General features: G+C 55.4%; 1 protein-coding gene across 1 annotated transcript; it reads left to right on the forward strand.

Annotated features, from left to right (window-relative positions):
* Positions 1-1,411: 1,411 nt before the first annotated feature.
* On the forward strand, positions 1,412-16,760 carry METTL22 (methyltransferase 22, Kin17 lysine). Its single transcript, XM_057750233.1, is given in 11 exon segments — positions 1,412-1,850; positions 1,853-2,059; positions 3,548-3,922; positions 8,274-8,314; positions 8,402-8,546; positions 11,572-11,643; positions 12,990-13,043; positions 13,885-13,965; positions 14,152-14,254; positions 15,093-15,261; positions 16,444-16,760. Coding segments are annotated over 11 exon segments (1,485 nt in total). The 5' UTR covers positions 1,412-1,678; the 3' UTR covers positions 16,510-16,760.
* The last annotated feature ends 2,456 nt before the right edge of the window (positions 16,761-19,216 follow it).

Below are 19,216 nucleotides of genomic sequence, written 5' to 3' on the forward strand. Positions count from 1 at the left end.
GGGAATTCCCTGGTGGTCAGTGATTAGGGCTCTGTGCTTCCACTACAGGGGGCACAGGTTCAATCCCTGATTGGGGAACTAAGGTCCCCTGAGCTGCACAGCGCAGCCAAAAAAAAAAAAAAGAATATTTGGTGTTTAGTTGTGGTATTTTCCCCCAGGACATCGTTCAGTCCCAGGAGAGCCAAATCTGCCTTTAAAACAATTGGTCATGGTAGGTCTAAGCTGTATTTAGACGGAATCCTAGATCCATCCTAATTTTTCCTGTCCTCGTTGGTTTAGGGCTTTTGCCTGATTGACACCATGAAATCCTGCGTCCATTTACCAGCTTTACAGCCTCACTTCACAACCTACTTGCTTCGTGCTGGCATATAGTGTCAGATAGGAAGGCCAGCACGGAGACTAAAGCCAGTATGGACCAACTCTTGTATAAAAACGTTTGTGTTGGTAAAACGTTTTCTTCCCCATGGCAAGTACTTAAATGTAGGAACTCCAGTTATGTGGGCTTAGATTGTGGATAGCCTGGGTTATAAGGATCCCATTTTCCAGCTGAAGGAATGGAGGCCCGAGAGGTTTCATGACATGTGTGGGGCATACAGCTAGTGCACACACCTAGGTAGGAATGGTTCCTGTAGGAAGTCAGGGATTGCGAGCAGGTTTTGGTCAAACACATGAAACCAACCCCAAGACAAGGAAGTTTTGGGACTTATTAACAATTGCTCTGGGCCAAGGACTCTGCTCAGCACTCAACACCCCGAGCCCCCTGCCCCCTAACCCTGCAAGGTGAGAATATAGTTGAAGAAACAGGTCCAGAGGGGTGAAGTGCTTTTTCAAGGTCATAGCAAGGAGGTAGGAGGTGGGTTTACACCTGCTCTACCCAACATCACAGCCCAGGGCTCAGTCTACAAGCTGCTGCCATTCAATGCATTTGAGGAGGCAGAACGTTTAGATGGAGGGAGAGCCTTCCTGTTTTTGACCACTTTGCCTCTGGCATGGTTTTCCAAATTTTAGTTATTGCTGGGTCACCTTCATAATTTTGCAATATCTATATATCCCCTGTACAGTGATTCCCTTCATTGCTTTTCCTTTAAATCCACTCACTTTTTTTTAAAGGGAGGTTTAAAAACAAATTATATGTGGGCAGCTGGGGTCAACTTCTAGAAGATAAAATAGCCTATAGAGAAAAAGACTATAGAGAAAACAACTCCAACTTCGCATTTGCAAAGTGTAAATTGAGATTGCATACTGGTTTAGGAAAAACTAGCTGCAAAAGACGTTTGGGTCACAATTGGAGAAAATTGACCATGAACTGGGTTTTAAATGATATAAAGGAATCATTAATTATCTTAGGTCTGCTAATTATCTTAGGTTTGTAGTTATATAGGAGCATTTCCTTAGGAGACAGATGCCGAAGAATTATTTAAGGTTAAAATGTTGTGATATCTAAAAGGTGCTCGGTTCAGGGGAGAAAAAACCTAGATAGATTGATTGATCACATATGACAGAGTGTTAATGATCATTGACTTCAAGCAGTGGGTACATGGCTGTTTATTACGCTATGCCCTCAACTTGGTATTTGAAATTTTTCGTAATAAAAAAAGTTAGAAAAAATTAAAAGGGTAGGAAAACTTTATCAGTATAAATGGAAATTTAGATCCTTTGCCACAAATAAAAGATTGCTATGAAAATGAACACAGTGCAAAATCAAATAACAGATCTAGCTGGATTCTGTGTCTGTGCCAAGGCTCCAGACTTTCTCCTTCAGGAAGAATTAAGAGGATGGAAAAGGGAAGCTGTCTCCCGGGACGATGCAGAGCTCTCTGCCGTCTGGCTGGGGTCGTTCACACTGTTCCCCCTGGGCCCTGCTGTCCTGAGGACTTGCCCTCACCTCTCAGGTGCTGCTGTCCCGTAGTTGATGTGGAGCCTGGGCCATGGTTGCGAGCTCCCGCTCCCGCTATGGACGAGATCACCTTCAAAAGCGACACCGTGCTGTCAGACGTCCACCTCTACACCCCGAACCAGAGACATCTCATGGTGCGGCTGAACGGCATGGGGCAGCCCGGTAAGGTCCCGTACCCTCACACCACTTCTTACATGCCCTGGTTTCACGGAGTGAACCCCTGGGCTTTCCCGAGCACCTGGTCTGTGCCAGGCCTGGATGTGAGGCTGGAAAGGCAGGGGAAGTGAGCCAACCTCTGCCCTCGGGGAGCCCACGGGCCAATGCCGGAGACAGGGCCCCGGGGCTCCAATGCCCCTACCCCAGGCCAGCTCCTCCCACCGGGCTTCCTGGTTTTCCTCCTCACACCCTTCCCCACTCCCTTCCCAGCAGCCCAGGGGATCTTTTGAAAAATGCACATCACACCGCTGCCCTGATTTAGACCCTCCAGTGGCTTCCCTAGCTCTCAGGATGAAATCCGTGTCCTCACCTTGGCCTGCGAGGCCCCCCACCCCCGGTCCAGACCCTGCCCGTGTGTCCCTGCGTCTCGCTCCCGCCCTGTCTGCCTGTTTCTGCCCCTCACACACTGCGCGCACCTTCCTCTCTGAGCACTCCGCTCTTGCTCTTCTCCCTGCCCGGAGTGTCCTCCCTCCCGGGCCCTCCCCGGCCACCCTCCCCAGTGCCAGTCACCCTGTATTTGCTTGTTGTTCTGGCACGATTAATAACTCTCCTTTCCTTCATGTCCCAGTTTGGATTCCAGGATTCAGGAAACTGAGGCCCAGAGCAGATAAGCGACTTGCCCCAGGGGTCAGACAGCCAAGGCCACGGGGGACTCTGGCCCAGGACACACCCCACCTACTGCCCAGCTCTCCTGGCACCCAAGCTCTTACCAAAGCCGGTCTCAGTGACTTTCTGGCCACTAGGTGGTGAGGGACACAGTATCCTTGTCCTCACTTCCAGACCTTAAGGCAGAACAGTGGGTGAGGAGGGCAGCAGCCCTGGGGTAGACGGGGTTTGAATCCAGCCTCAGCTGCATCCACAGCTGTGTGACCTTGCTCAGCTCACTTAGCCCCTGAGCCTCAGCTTCCACGTCTGTAAAACAGAGTGACCCTGGGACTTCCCTGGCGAGCCAGTGGTTAGGACTCCACGCTTCCACTACAGGGGGCGTGGGTTCAGTCCCTGGTCAGGGAACGAAGATCCTGCAAGCCATGGGGTGCAGCCAAAAAAAAAAAAAAATTAAAACATAAATACTATAGAGTGACATTGCTACCTCCGTAGCCACTGTAGGGAGTCAAGGAGACCGTGTGAGCCAAGTGCCTGCCGTGCAGGTGCTCGTCAGGTGGGGCTGCTCTGGAGCCTGCAGCATCACAGCCCAGCCAGACAGACCTCTTCTGCTGGTGTCATGAAGTCTCCACCTGGCCTTTTTTTTTCCTTTTCCACTATGGTTTATTACAGGACATTGAATGTAGTTCCCTGTACTGTACAGTAGCTCTTTGTCTTTTTTTTTTTTCCACCTGGACTTTAAAACTCTTTCCAGGTGCAAATTGAGGAAGGGAGACAGAGAAGGAGATGGTTTGGAAATACTCTCCTTTTGTGTTTGTTTTGCCTTTCAAGTCTTCCTGTCCCAGTTCAAGCTTCTGTGGAACCAAGACTCTTGGACAGACTCAGGGGCTGAGGGTGGCGATCGCAGAGCCAACCCCTCAGAGGCGGCTCCTCCCGCCGGCTCGGGCAGCGCGTGGTCCCCCCCAGGGAGCGGCTGCAGCAGCAAGGGGGTCTCGCTCCAGGCGGGGGCTGACGTCACCAGCCAGGAGGGGCCGGCAGCTCAGCGGGACGAGGATGGGGATTTGGACGTTGTGAGAAGACCACAGGCTGCCGAGCCCTCGGGGCCTCCGAGAGACAAGGTACATCCCATGATTCTAACTCAGGAGGAAGACGACGTCCTGGGAGACGAAGCACAGGAGAACGGCCCCTACGATGTCATCAAAATAGGTAAATAAAGGGCTGCTCGCCTGCCGCCAGGGGCATAAAGCTGCGGGGCATGGGCGCTGTGCTCAGGCCCGTCCAGGCACCACAGGGCGGGATGGGTAAGCAGATCCACACACGGACACCAGGAGCCCGCAGTGCTGCGGCCAGCAGGGGAGTTTGCCCGAACCCTCCTGCTCCAGGCTCTTCAGTGGCTCCCTGTTGTCCTCGGGACACAGTCCACGTGCTCCGCCCAAGGCCCTGCGTGAGGTGGCTGCGCCCTCCTCTCCAGCCTCAGCTCAAACGACCCGTACCTGCTCAGCTCACCCTCCTGCGCTTTCTTTCCCGTGCACCTCTGCTCGCGCTCTGCCTCCTTCCCCAAGGGCCTGCCCCTGCCTCTGCTCCCCTCACACATCCCTGATTGTCATAAGAGCCCCAACTTGGCCGTCACCTGCTGCGGAAGCTTTACTGCTGCTGCCTCCCACGTCAGCATTCTGACCCCACGCGGCCTGCGGGGTGTGGGTGGGGGCTGTTTGTGGAAGATTATGCCAGCAGGGCGGCAGCAGGGAGCCATGGTAGATTCCGGAGCTGGAGCAGCACAGGGCAGGGGAGAGGGAGGTAGATCCAAAGTTAACTTGGAGGAGTGTGTGAGCTGATCAGATGGACCAGGAGCTGGGAGCCGGGTAGGAAAGGGGAGGGAATGCCGTGGCGGGAGAAGGGGGCAGAAGGAGGATTTCAGCAGGCACTTGGGCAGGGCGTAGGGGCGGGCAGAGGGCTTTGGTGACGCCGGGATTTTGATCCCTGGGAACTCCAGGAGTGGAGAGCCGCCGGGGCAGGAAGGCAGCCGGGGCAGGAAGGCAGCCGGGGCAGGAAGGCAGCCAGCGATGACGAGGCACCTGTGGTGTTTGGATGTGCACCTCCATCACCTCACGCAGTCTTCACAGCCCCTTTGAGGGGTCGTACAGATGAGGAAGCGAAGCCCAAGGCTGTGCCGTCTGGGTGTCCATGCGCAGCTGTACACTCACATCTGAGTCCCTGTGGCCCACCTCCACAGCCAGAGTTGTGGCCGCCCCCAGCACTGCCCATCTCAGGGGAGGAGCTCTGATTGGAGTCTGTTCATTGGGATCCAGGGGCCTGGCTGGTGCCTGAGGCCCCAGGAAAAGGCCTCCCCCATACTGGCGGGGGTTGTGGGCCTGAGGTCCCCTGGGCGATCTCAGAAGCCCAGACAGAGCAGCAGCGCTAAGAGCCGCCCGGTTATCCGTTCAGCAGACAGGCACCGAGTGCCTGCTGGGTCCCAGGCGGGCTGCTTCTAGAGCACCCCGGTGGAGGCCCTGCTCTGTTTTCTGTGGATACCTGTGGTCCTCATGGCCTTTCCAGGGATGAGTATTCCCGTTTCTCAGAGGAGGGAACTGAGGCTCAGAGAGGTTGAGGAACTTGCACAAGGTCAAACAGCTAGTCAGTGGCAGAGCCTTGACTCACACTCAGGTCTGTCTGACACCACAGCCCATGTTTCTTACCCACATCACATGATCAGAATGTTGGCAAGTTCTGTAGGGTGGGGGGAGGGGTCGCTGACTGCCCCTTTCCCTCAGCCCTCACGTACGTGGCCTCCCGAGGAGCTGAGCGGCAGACTTGGTTCTTCCACAGCGAGTGCTTTGGCCTCCTCCAGAGCGCGTGTGTTTCATGTTCTGGGAATTTTCCTCCCTACAAGCTAAGAACAAAGGCCTGCAGGGCGGGGCAGGGCCGGTGTGCGGCCAGCTCCCCGCCTGCCTCGCCGTGAAGCCCCGTCTCGCAGCGCCTGGAAGTTCACCCTCCTTTTCCACTCACTGTCAGTCAGTCCTGCCTGCCCTGAGAGAGGAGAGGAGGAAGGTAGTTAAATACCTGAGCTTGAGCAGTGACTCCTAGTTTTCCATCCGCAGCTGTACACTCTCATCTGGAAACCGTGACTCAGGGGAGGATCCTGGACTTGGATCCTGTAGAGCTCCTTCTCACAAGTCAGGGCACCCTGGACAAGTATCCCGCCCACCCAGAGCCTCAGTTTTTGAACCTATGAAAGGGGGTCAGGAAGCTGTCCTCTCTGGGTTTTGGTGATGATTTCATAAGTACTGCCTAGTAAGTGCCTCCTGGGGGCCTGGTGCAGAGCAGATGCTATAAGCAGGTGACCTCTCCTGACCGCCCTGTTCCTCCCATCCGTAAGCTAAGCCTTTTTTTTTTTTTTTCCTACGTTTATGGGCCCATTTGAGAAACTGGCTAAAATTAACTTCCCTTGGAGGAGAATGTGTTTTCCAGACTACTGCAGGGGATTGTCAGAAATCTAAAGTTTATCCATGTTCCTGCTAGGAATCCACAGACCCAAGATTCAAAGTAAATTATGATCCTTTTGCCCATTTTATAGATAAACTGGGACCCAAAGAGAACTCAGAAGAGTCAGGGCTGGAACTCAGGCTGTAGGATCCCAAGTCACATGCCTTTTCCATTGGCCTGTGATTTGGGCAAGTACTTTAACCTCTCAGAGCTCAGTTCCCTTGTCAGTAAAATGGGTGTAACCTCAAGTTGTGAGGAGCTGAGAGAGATGACACACGTAGAGCTCTTAGCACAGTGCCTGGTGCATAGTAGATACTCAATAAATGTGAGCTGCCTGCAGCTTTCATTCCTGTGGTCTGATCTGAGTGCGGAGGAGGGAGACGGGCTGAGGAGGAGAGCCTGGGTTCCTGCAGGTCTGGAGACTGTCCTGATAGGGGCAGGGTACAGCTCAGATACCAAGACAGTTTGTCTCACCCCATTTGCTAACCCTGGAGTTTCTCATGGGTAGGTTCCTCAGGCTGGGCTTTTACGTTCTTACCATGCCACTAGAATTGTTCAATTATAAACTGACTTTCCCCTGGGGCAGGAGCTCCCTGCTGTTGACCCTGGTTAGGGAGGCCGTTGAGCCCACGAATGAGGTGGTGGTGTTCCTGCCTTTTGTAAAGGAGCAGACTGTGGCTCTGGCACCGAGAAGCTCAGTGACTCATGCCACCAGCCAGACTGTGGCTGAGCCTGGGTCACATGCAGGTGTGTCAGCTCAGTCCACGTTCTTGCTCAAGGGAAACCGAGCACCCCTCAAATGCAGCTGGAGGCAAAACCGAAGTCCACGGGACCCCTCGGAGAAAAGACCATGCACGGACACCTGAGAGCCCCGTGCGAGGGTGCGGCGGGCTAGGCCAGCAGACTGGAAGGAGGCGAAGAAAGATGGGAGGAGGCCCGCCTGCCTGAGGGGAGGTGCGAGCCACGGCCAGGGGACAGTGGGCCAGAGACAGTGCGCGGTGGGGCTGCAGAGACTGGGGAAGAGGGACGGGCGGGGTGGGTGCAGGTGACACTGAGGGTCCAGAGCAGGGCTGGTGAAGCGGGCACCCCAAGGAGGCCTCTTTTCTCCTGCTTTCTCTTCCACTTTCTCCCCCCCTTTCTCTCCCGCTTTCTCTCCCCCTTTCTCTCCCGCTTTCTCTCCCCCTTTCTCTCCCGCTTTCTCTCCCCCTTTCTCTCCCCCCTTCTCTCCCCCCTTCTCTCCCCCCTTCTCTCCCCCCTTCTCTCCCTCTTTCTCTCCCTCTTTCTCTCTCTCCCCGCACCTCCCTCTCTCCTGCCCTTCCTCTCCCCCTCTCCACACACTCACCCCTTCGGCCTTGCTGTTCCTGCCTGCCCTCGCTCCCTGCTCCTGGTTTGCCATGAGCCAGTCTGGCTAGCCGTCCAGCTTCCCCGCTGGGCGCGGGTCGTGGTGTTATGATTTGAGAGCCATCACCATCTTGCTTGATACAAGAGCAGGTTCTTATTTAACAGGAACATGTTTGCCATCATTCCTTTTTCTCCTTGACTCATAATTCTATCCTCCCCCTGCCCTGCCCCCAATAACCAGCACCAGATTTTATCCTAATGTATTTTGTGCTTGAGAAGACTTCCTAACATACATCTTTTCACCTAAAAAAGGATCTAAACTCAAACTTGTTTTGTGAACATCTAGTGTGGTTCTGAGTGTGAGAAATATTTTGGAACGACTTGTGATTATTATTATTTACATATGGTTGATCAAAACAGCATGAATATGTTATGAGCGTAATATGTGGTTGTTAAGTATGTAACAGTGGCGTGTGGGGGGTGTGTGTCGGACCGAGCTGGGCCAGGTCCTCCTGGGACCCGAGTCTCTGGGTGGAGAGACCCCGGGACCTGACCGAGAGCGGCGCTCACGCCCCCTCCCCATGGTAGCTTGGCCTGTGTCTCTGCTGCTAAGACGCCCGCCTCGCACCCCCACACACCCGGGTTTGCTGCCTCCCCGCACCCTGGCTGTGTGTGTTCTGTCCGTCCCCGTTTTCACGGCGGCCCTTCCTCTCTCGGTTTGCACCCCATCCAGAGCACACCATGGCCACTCCCCTGGAGGATGTCGGCAAGCAGGTGGGTAGCCCCTCCGCGTCCCGCGGCCCTGAAGGGTCTCTCGGGAGCCTTGGGTCACCCGTGGTGCCTCGTCCCTCTTGCCTGCAGGTGTGGCGGGGGGCCCTGCTCCTGGCGGACTACGTCCTGTTCCAGCGGGACCTCTTCCAGGGTCGCACGGTGCTGGAGCTCGGGGCGGGCACCGGGCTCGCCAGCATCATCGCAGCCACTGCCGCGCGGACCGTTTACTGCACAGGTACCGCCCTGCCGTCTCAGCCTGAGGGGGAGCAGTCTCTTCACAGAGCGGGTGCTGACTGGATGGAAAGGGAGGGAGGGAGCCTGGAAGTGGGACCTTGGCTGCTCTTGACTTTGCCCTCCTCTTTGGCTGGTTTTCTCCACCCTCCGTTGTTTTCTCAGTAATGTGAGGGTGACTCAGCAGGACCAGCGGGGACAGGACTGGTGGCTCTGCTGGTACCTCTGTTCACACCCCCTGCAAAGAGTAAACGTCTCAGAAAACCATGAGGAATGTGCCTCTCATGAGGCTTAAAAACAAGCTTGGTATTTTTTCCTGATTATGGAAATCTTGCCTACTCTCTGTGGAAAATTTGTAGAATGGCAAATAAAATTTCCTCATAATTTTACATTTCCCCGATAAATTCAACAACATGCAGTTCATTTCGTGCCCACTACATGCCAGACACAGTTCCAGACACGGGAGGCCTGGGGGCGAGTGAAATAGGTCAAGTCGCTACACTCAGGGAGCTTTAGAATCTATTTGTTAACTGTTCTATATATTTTTTTTTTCTTTTGTGTATTTATTATGTGTCATCATGTCAGTTTTGGTTGTTTTTTTTTTTTTAATTTTTTTTTTTTAATTTTTTTTTGGGGGGTACACCAGGTTCAATCATCTGTTTTTATACACATATCCCCATATATATGTTTTTTACAGTCTTTTTCCTTTTCCATTGTGTGTACATAGCCCCAGATAATAATGGAGATCACACTGTATGTATTCAGTGCCGTATCCTGCCAAAAATGTCAGAAAATGGAAAGAGCGTTTCCATTGTCATTAAAAATTACTTGTAAATGACTTTTAACGGCCAGGTAATATTTCGTCTCTCTTTTTTTAACCCTTTTTCTATGGCTGGACACCATGGCCGTTTTCACGTGTTGGGTCTGGGTTTGGTTTGGTTGGGGGGCTCTCGTCGCTGCCGCTGTTGTTTCTGCGTTTGTCCGTCACACTGCAGCACGTGCCTTTGCGTGTCATCGTCTGATAATCCTTAGACTAGACTCCTAGAAGTGGGGGGATCTTTCTTAAGCTTTTGGTGCTTGTTGCCAAATGATTGCTTTTAAATTTTTTATTTTGAAATAACATTAGGTTCACACAGAAGTTGCCAAAATAGTACAGAAAGTGCCGTGTGCCCTTCACCTGGCTCCCCCGACGATCACGTCTTACACACCGTAGTTCAGGGGTCGCCCCAGCAGATTGACACAGTTCGGTACCATCAGCTACACTCCAGACTTGCCAGCCTGCTTTTTTAGGGAGAGTTTACCAGTGTATAAGAGAGCAGTGTCTCATCAGGTAAGTATTATTAGTGTCATTATGTTCTAAATCTTCATTTTAGTATCTGCTGGGCAGAAAGCGGTGTCTGCGGACGTGCTTTGCATTTCGACGATTCCCGGTTTACGTTTTCCTGGCGCACGTCTTTGCTTCTGAGCTAGTCAAGGGAAGGCTAGGGGTGACCTGCGCGTCGGGCGTACTTCTCAGATACCCTGCAGAACCGCTGGCCTGGAGTCTGCAGTACAGCTGCCCGCTTGGCTGCTCCTTGACCCTTCGGTGTGAATTTGCAACGAGCCTCTCACAGTCAAGCCAAAAAGCAGCAGCCCAGCGCTGTGCTCGTGCCTAGTGCCTGACGGCAGCGTCTAATCCAGTTTCCTGACCCTTGAGAGAGATTTCCTGGAGGAGAAGAGAGCGCGTGTCCCGGCAGCATGTTCCAGTTAGTAAAGCCTTTTCACGAGCATCAGCACTGTACCCGCCCGGTGACCCTGGGCCGTCGCCAGACAGCCTGTCACCATCCCCTCCTCCACAGAGGCAGGCTAAGGCTGAGGTCCGGTGGCCGGCCCAAGGTCACACGCATGGCCGTGGTGCCTCGCGTTGTGTGGGGGGTTGCTCGCTGTTTTCTGTGGAGCGGGGTTGCATGGGCTCCCTCGGGGGCAGCCCCAGGGCTCCCGGTCTCCCACCCTTGCTCAGCTGTCGCTGCTCCTCTCGTATGTGTTTGACACCTTAGAATCCCACACAAGCTCTGTTTTGACAAAAAGTACCGTAAAGGCTTAAAAACTGCTGACCCAGCCCTGTGCCGTCAGGCACATGCATCCGTGTTCTCTTTACCCAGCGACCCAGGAAGAGGGACGGGTATGGCCTTCGGTGAGCAGAGAGCTTCCCCCCCCCCCCCCCCCCCCCCCCCCGCCGCACACACACCCAGGCTTTGCGTGATCCCTGGGGTGGAAACGATGATCCAGCCCCAGGGGGTCCACCGTGGGTGGGGTGGGGGCATCCACAAGACCCTCTGTGCCCTCCACATGCACGCCCTCCTGATTGAAAGTTAAGTTGGGCAAAGCACTGCCCCCACCGCCATCAAGGATTCTCTGAGCTGCAACTCCGTTCTCTGAGGTGACGGGAACCCCCACCTCGTCAGAGCAGCAAGCGGCTCGGAGATGCAATGGCGGGACAGGGAGCCAGGCGCCAGGCGCAGGCCTCCAGCCCACCTATTTGTTCTGTCTGCACCCATCACATCCAAACACCCTCCTGGCTCCGGTCAGTTTTCTGGGGTGTCAAAGAGTGAGCCTCGATTTGGAGTCAGAGACACTTGGGTTCAAATCCCAGCCCTGGTTCTTGCCCAGCCGCGTGATTCTGCCAAGCCACTTCGTCTGTGACAAGAGACCATGACACCAGCTCAGGGTTGTTAGAAACTTCGAGGGTGGATTCGAAAAGTGCGTGCAGGTGTCAGGTGCTCCAAAGAGGTTGGGAACTCTTACCCTCCTCTCTGGAATGTAGAGTCCATCCCCACCAGGACAGTCTTCTCTGATTTAAGGAAGAGATCATTAGAAAGAGCCTTAAGGTGAACATATTTCATTTTGGCATAAAACACACAGGAGAAACTTGCATTTCAACTTTGCACGTCTCTGCAGTCGTGCTGTTGGTACCAGCTCTCTCCAGGCAGAAGCACGGAGGTAAAAGTGTCATGGCTGGCGCTTTATGGCCTGTGCTTCTGTCTTTCCAGATGTCGGTGCAGATCTCTTAGCCATGTGCCAGCGAAACATTGCCCTCAACAGCCACCTGACTGCCGCTGGAGGTGAGGCCAAGTGGGTCCCCGCCCGGGAGGGAGGTTTCTCCGTCAGGTGGGACAGACACCCAGAACCTGGGCCCTGGGAGGCAGGGTTCTGCCTGTGTCCCTAGACACCCCAGTGAGTGGAGGGAGCAGACGTCTTAGCTTCAGATGCTGGATGGCTCTGTCCTCGCCTCACCTCTTCCCACGCCCACCGCCACGTCCTTCCTCAGCTCTCTCCTTCCTGCAGGTCATAGGGCCCTACCTGGTCTCCCCAGCTCCTGTCTGACCTGCCCAATCATCCACAGTGACCTTTCTAAGGTGCAGCCTGACCCTTTCACTTCCCGCTGAGCATCTTCCAGGGATGAAGTCGAGCTCTTCCTCTGGCTCCAGACCTCCTGGTCTGGCCCGGGCTGACTTTTCCCATCTCCCCTCCTGGCAGCTCCACTGTCCAGCCCTGCATCCAGCGAGCCACGGGCTCACTTCACACACACTTCCCTCTGCCCGGAGTACCCCCCACCCCATCTGCCTGACCGTCAGATTCCTGCCCTGCCTACAGGGGCAAGCTGCTGTGACGGAGGAGCTTCCTGTCCGGCCTCCTGCTCCGAGCAGCCTGGGGCACTCTTCCAGACCCAGGTCAGGTCACTCTGGCCCCACAGACTTCAGACCCTTTAGAGGTTTCTTGAAGTAGAGACCCAGCTCCTTGGCTTGTCCAGATCCTGTGGGTTCTGACCCCTGCCGCCGGGGCTCCAGGGTCAGAGCCCCTTCCACAGCAGCTCCCTCCACTCTAGCCGTCCTGGTGTTTTGGGGCCTTGGGGCCTTGGGGCCTTTGCTCTGCTGTTTCCTGTCTCTCTTCCTCCTGTCTGTTCCTAATCGTGCTCAGACTTCCAGGCAAGGTCACAGTCCCCTAACAGACGCTCCTTTCACCTTGAACCATTGCATTTTGACGTTTGTGTGACTAGCTGCTTGCCATGTGCGCCCCACCAGACCACACACTCCATAAGGGCTGGGCGCCATGTGGGGTTGGTCCCCTGTGTCGTGTTTGTTGAACGCCCAGGACACAGCAGGGTCAGCAGGCCTGGAAGGAGGAGCAGGCCCAAAGCACCTCCTTGAAGCCTTCCCGCCACCCGTCGGCACGAGAGCTCCTTCCTCCTGTGCACCTGGCACATCCTTTGCACAGCAGCATCTGCTGCCTGCCGGTCTCCTAGGACAGGGACATGCCTTGTGAATCTGCTCCCTGGGCCGGCAGCGGGCCTGATGCTTAGCACTCAAAACCTTTGTGATAGGTGGATCTTGGCAGGTAGTGGGAAGGTTTATCGTCTTCCCTAGCTGTGCTCAGTGTGTGGGGGGCTCCACTTGTGTTTCTTTTGCAGGCGGTGTGGTTAAGGTCAAGGAACTGGACTGGCTGAAAGATGACCTCTGCACGGGTGCGTGGCCTCCTCTCTGATGTCCCGGTTGATTCGGTGGTTCTTTGTGCTGCCTCGAGGCCATCAGCCCTGTGGCCCTGCCTGCCCAGCAGAGTCCCAGCTCCGTTGGCTGAGTGACAGCTGTCATTCTTGGTGCTGCATGCCGGGCGCCCTGCACTCATCCTGTTGTTCACACTCACAGTGTCACTGTCCAGTCGGTCCTGTAGTCCCTAATTCCAGGGAATACTGATTTGCTCAGCAAGGTTCAGTGCCTGCCCAGGGTCAGAGGTACCTGGCAGCTCAGGGTGCGAACCCAAGTCTGGGACTCCAGGGCCTAGACCGCCTGCCTGCGCCCATCCTCTGCCCACAGCAGGGAGTTGGGCTCAGGGCCCTCTGGGTGAGGGAGATTTCTGAGTTTCTTATACAGACGGTTTCAGACCTGCACCCTTGCTGTTTCTTTGTGCAAGAACTTTTCTTTTCCCTGTCAGACGTCAGGTCAGGAAAATCACTGCTTGTTGAGTGCCTGTTAGCTAGCGAGCACCTAGCACACTTGAGGTCCTTCAGTCTCCCCGACAGTCCTCTGAGGGAAGCATTATCATGCCCATTCTAGTGTAAACACGGCGGCCCCGAGAGGTGAGGCCCCATGGCTGAGGCAGGCCCCTGGCAGAAACGGCATCTCCTGCCCTGAGGTTCTCCACTTGGGCGGCTGGGGAGCTAGGATAAGGGGCTGCCCGGTGGTGCCCGCTGCACTGAGCTTACCCGACCCCGTTTCTTCTCCTGAAGCTTCTTTCAGTCCATCTCGGCGAGAGCTGGTAGCCTGCAGAGAAAGGACTGAGCCCAAGGTGTCCTTCCCCTTTCACAGATCCCGAGGTCCCCTTCAGCTGGTCGAAGGAGGACGTCTCCGACCTGTACAGCCACACCACCATCCTGCTCGCGGCTGAAGGTGAGGGTGCCTCCGCGGCACAGCCGGCGTTGCCGCACATTGTCCTGGGCGGGCTCCCCGCACGGCTCCGTGCCGCTTTCCTCCTGAGAGCTGTGGCTGTTCGTGTTTATCAAGATCCCGTCCGTGGAGTTCACAGGGGCCGCAGAGGCATCATCATCTCGTATTTGCCTGTTTTCTTCCCCACAGTGTTTTACGACGATGACCTAACTGATGCTGTGTTTAAAACACTCTCCCGACTGGCTCACAAGCTGAAGAACGCCTGCACCGCCATCCTCTCGGTGGAGAAGAGGTGAGCTCCACGCGCGGGGCCAGGCTCTCACCTTCCACATGCGTCCTCATCACTCACTCATCCAGCACCTGCTGTGAGCCGGGCCTGCTGGGCCTTGCACACGCAGCCTCCCTGTGTGCAGGCACCGCCGTCCCCACTGTACAGCCAAGGGGAGGGGGGCCGAGGCGCCAGGACCGTCCAGGCCGCAGCAGGGCATTGAGTGCACTGGCGTCCAGACACGTGTCCACTCCACGGCCTGGACCTCTGTCCTCTCCCTGACGCAGTCAGAGCCCCTCCGGGACGTTTCTGCCTGGACTTCCTGAAGCATCAGGGCTCCTGTTGGTGGAGTGACCATGTCATGGTAGACGTGGTGCTAGGCCTGCCACACACATCTTCCTTTAATTCTTACAATAGCCCACAGCTTTTCTGAAGGCGATTTAGAAAATACAGCAAAAGCCACAAAACCGAACACACGGATTGGCCCAGCAGTTCCGCATCTAGAACTGGCCCTGAGGAAGCGGCCCTGGCGATGCACGGAGCCGTGCACATGGGCACGCCTGTCTCAGCAGCAGCGTTTATACCGAGGATGTCCAGGACTCCCTTCAGGGCCCACGTGACCAATGGCAGCAATCGTTGGGGCGTGATCTTGGGCACCTGCCTCCCCCTCTCTGAGCCCCAGTCCCCGCGCATTTGAGTGGAGGCGGTAACTGTCCCCACCTCCCAGGCTCTCCTGCAGATGCAGGAAGGCTGCGCCCTGGCACCCAGCCCCCCACAGGCACTCAGAATCCAGCGCCGTGACAGAAGGAGTGACAGAGCCTCGGGTGGTGATGGGCGGTGCGTGTGTCCTGCTCATGCACAGGCTGAACTTCACGCTGCGGCACCTGGACGTCACGTGCGAGGCCTACGACCACTTCCGCTCGTGCCTGCGGCGGCTGGAGGGACTGGCCAGCGGGCGCCTGCGCTTCCAGGTGGAGCCAGTGGACGCCTCCTTCCCGCAGCTCCTGGTCTACGAGCGCATCCAGCAGCTGGTAGGTGCGCCCGCCCGAGGCAAGGGCCGCTTGCTGTGGCATGAGGCCATGAGCCAGCCTCCAGGCCTGGCCCGGCCCGCACTCTCCCCACCGATGCCTGTGCTGGGCTCTCTCCAGGTCTGGGTCACCTGCCCAGCGAATGGTCGCCTGGCCTCTGAGCACTTCCTGTCCCTGCGGGCAGTGCAGATTCCAGGGGACGCAGGCAGGCGGGGTGGGAAGGTGGGGGGCACTTGGTTGGGCTGAAGATCTTGATGCGGGAGCCCCAGTGCTGGCGGCCGCACCTTCACTGTGAAAGTGTGTGGCCTTTCCGAGTAGGTGGGCCTGTCTCATGGCCTGTGGCCCCTCTGACGGGGCAGGTGGAATGCCATCACTGAGCAGTTACCTGGTGACGTGTGCCTGGTGCTGGCCATCTCAGCGCCGAGACAAGGTGAGTCCTGGCCAGGAAACAGCAGAGCTGGGGTTACTGCTACAGCCATGCCGCTTCCTGTTACAGGTTTAAATCCAGCACTGGGGGAAATTTGGAAAGTCCAAAGTATCCTTTAAAATCCCTTGAAATTCCCAGGAGCTGGGTTTGTAGAATTCCTAAGGTCTTTCGTTCTCTAGGCCTCTTGTCTGCACCCGCCTTTTCTCTGGGTCTGTAGAGACCGGACCTGGCTCTCGGGAGGAGGGGGTCTGCTCAGCTCGCCCCCTGGTCCGTTCCACCAGCACGCGGGGCATTGCATTCGTGCGTGCGGGTCCGTGTGCGAGGAGGGCCTTCCCTTTGTCGCTCTGCGGCCTCTGAGGCTCCCAGGCTCCTGCTGCGAGTGAGGGCGCCAGGTTCCCACTGAGAGCTTGGCGTGTTTTGTACCTCCTCCACCTGCCAGCATAAGAGGAGCACCATGGGGCCAGGAATCAGCTCCTCCTGAAATTGAGCAGCCGTGCTGCACAGCTCCCAGCATGGAGAAGGTGTGCCACTCGCTGCCGTTCTGCACGGCAGCCTCACGCCCCTCGGGTCTGTGCCGGGACTCAGCACCCAGCGCCGCCTCCGCGGGACAGGCCAGAGCGTCGGGGCGCCCTGCTCTCGCGGTAGCTGTCGTGTGGATTTTTGCGTCGTTTGGCGCATCTCTTTTGCTGACTATGTCCCTTTATGAGAGTGTGACGTCTCACTTGCACACCTCAGAATCTCTCCTCTCTTTGCTGCAGGAGCTCTGGAAGGTCTTTGTGGAACCAGTCACAGGACCCATTGCGTCTGCAAACACGGCTTCTTGACTGTTCTTGTGATGTTTCTGATAAAATCCAAAGCTTATGAAGTAACGTGCTTGAGATTTTATCATTTAAAAAATATGGCAAATGGACCGTATCTAACCCAATATGGTTTTCTGCCTCCCAACAGCAGCCAGAGAACCTCAGTGCCCTGGGTGGGGACTCCAATTAGCTGTGTGTGGTTTTTGTGCCACCAGCTTAGATTACGTGATGCAGGATGTTTGAGAGCGGCTTGGTCGCGTTGCTTCTCAGCTTGGTTGTGCTGGAGCTGTTGACTTTACCCAGGTGCTTCCCTTGGGGCAGGGGCCCCGGGCTGCGCCCTTAGTCTTTTACGTTCTCCTCTCCTAACAGCCTATGAGTGAGTTCAATACCGTCTCCACAGTTGCCGTAATAACCCCTCGCAGAACGGGGCGCAGGAGCCTCCTTGCCTTTGAGGCTGCGTGTGCCTGTCCCTGTCCCCTTTCAGAGGAGGAGGCATGAGCTCCCTGGCCCTGGCCCTTGTTTTAACCCTTTGTAACCCAAATGGGGTGTGCTTAGAACAAACGCAAGAGCTGCTGCTTTGGGGCCTGGGGCTGTGCAGGGCGCGTCCCTCCCTCAGCCTAGGCTTGTTCCCTCATCCCTTGGTCTCTTCGCCTGTGCACGTGTGTCTGGTTTTTGATCTTTTTCTCTGTGCCTCTGCTGTCTCTCACCCCCTCCTTGCTCTCCCCCTTTACCTCGTGGCTCTGTGCCCCTCCCACCATCTCTTCCTCCTCCTCTCTCCTTCTTTCCAGTTAGGGTCCCACCTTCCCTCCCTGCGGCTCCCTTTCCTGTCTCGCTGCTCCTGCCCACTTTCCCGCAGGGCCTGCGTGGCCCTTCCCCTGCTGCTGCTGCAGCCGCAGCTCAGCTGCCTCCACCCATGTTGCGTCTCCTTACACAGGTCCAATTCCCAGGCCCGTCGTACCCCCCCATCACTGGCTTATCCTGACACTATGGACCAGGGTTTTGCAGGTCTCGATCCATTTCATTTTCCCAGCACCTCTGGGACGTCAGCAGCCAGGTTAGACCCATTTAACAGTTGAGAAGACTAAGGCTCCAAAAGGGAAAAGTCTCCACAAGGCCAGGGACCTTGCTTCTTCTATATACCAATATATTCCTGGCACATGGTCCTGGCCCAGAGTAGGTACTCAGCACGTGTTGAATGAATCATTAATAGGAATTACTGCTTAGGATGGTGTTTTTCAGGTGTGGGCAGCTTTGCTTCCAGGGGCATTTGGCAAAGTTTGGAAACATTTCAGGCTGTCACAACTTGGGGAGATGGGTGCCACTGGCCCAAGAAGCTGCTGAACAGCTTGTACTGCACAGGACAGTCCCCCATGACCAAGAGTGGTCCAACCCAAAGTGTCAGTGGTGCCAAGGTGGAGAAACTGTGACCTGGAAGAAGAGAATTAGCTCCTTTAGGAAAGAAAAATGGGCCTCAGTTGAACCTGCCGTGAAGACAACGCAGGAGAATGAGTCCCAGCCAGCCCTTCTCTCTGGGAGTGGAAGGAAATCTACACACATCATCTCTACATCTTAGAAAGACCCCGAGAGGCAGAAGTAGTCCCATTTTAAGTGTGAGAAATCTGAAGTTCAGAGAGGTTAAGCAACTTTGCCACCATCACACAGCGGCCACGTGGCCGAGTCAGGCTCCCAGCCTGGCCCTGTGCTCTTCCCACATCCCCAGGGTGCGGTGCCCGGACCAGCAGCACCAGTGGCAGCATCACCTGGGGGCTTGTAACACATATGGCAGCAGCCCCAGCCCAGACCTGAGTCAGGTCTACGTTCTGACAAGACCCCGGGTGATTTGTGGACATAGCGGTTTGTGAAGCATAGCCTTTGAGCTAGTCCCGTTTTCCAAGGTTCCTACACAAAAAATCCCTGATAGACTTGCCATAATCGAGCAGAGTTGCAGATCATGACGGGATTTCTTAATAATGAGTCTTCGAAACAGACCCTCCCCCCCGCACACCCCCAGAGCTCCCAGCTGGCGATGTGTCAGCCCTACTGGTGGTATTTTCCTAGCGCTCCTGGGGACAAGTCTATAAACATAATTGACACAAAGCGGTAGAGTTGTCACGCCTCTCACCTGGCACGTTAGGGCAACGGCTTTTATGTCCAAACCACTCGGCTTGAAAGCTTCCTCTAAGTGGAGACTTGAGTTAATCTTGACTCACTATAATTCAAGGCATCATCAGATTTTCGCTTCTCAGAATCAAAATGCACCCTTATCACCGTGTTTTAAAGCTTTGCTTGAGCTTCTGTAAGTGATTGTTTGGCAGTGATATTTCAGAATCATCAAAGCATCAAGATGTTCTGCTAGGGAATTAACCCAGGCCATTGGACTCAATTTTTTTTTTTTTTTTTTTTTTGACGTTCTAACATTTTCAAAGGATATACAGCCCGGGGGGGTGGGGGTCAGGGGGACTTGGTGGTTCAAACTGCACGGGAAAGATTTGGTAAAACCAACAAATTGTAATTCTGTGAGCCTAGTACTTCTCGCGTTCTATGCACACAGATCCCCCAGGGTTTTGACAGACACAGATTCTCAGTCCTGGGTGGGCTCGATGCTGCGATGTACCAGGCTCCCAGGCGACGCTTGTTCTGCTGGGCTAAGGACCACATCATGACAAGCAGGGCTGTGACGTGTCATCCCTGGTTAAGGGCACAAACTCTGGGACTGCACAGACCTGGGTTC

Source organism: Hippopotamus amphibius, chromosome 9 (assembly GCF_030028045.1).
Source record: "Hippopotamus amphibius kiboko isolate mHipAmp2 chromosome 9, mHipAmp2.hap2, whole genome shotgun sequence".
In the NCBI taxonomy this organism is placed as follows: domain Eukaryota; kingdom Metazoa; phylum Chordata; class Mammalia; order Artiodactyla; family Hippopotamidae; genus Hippopotamus; species Hippopotamus amphibius.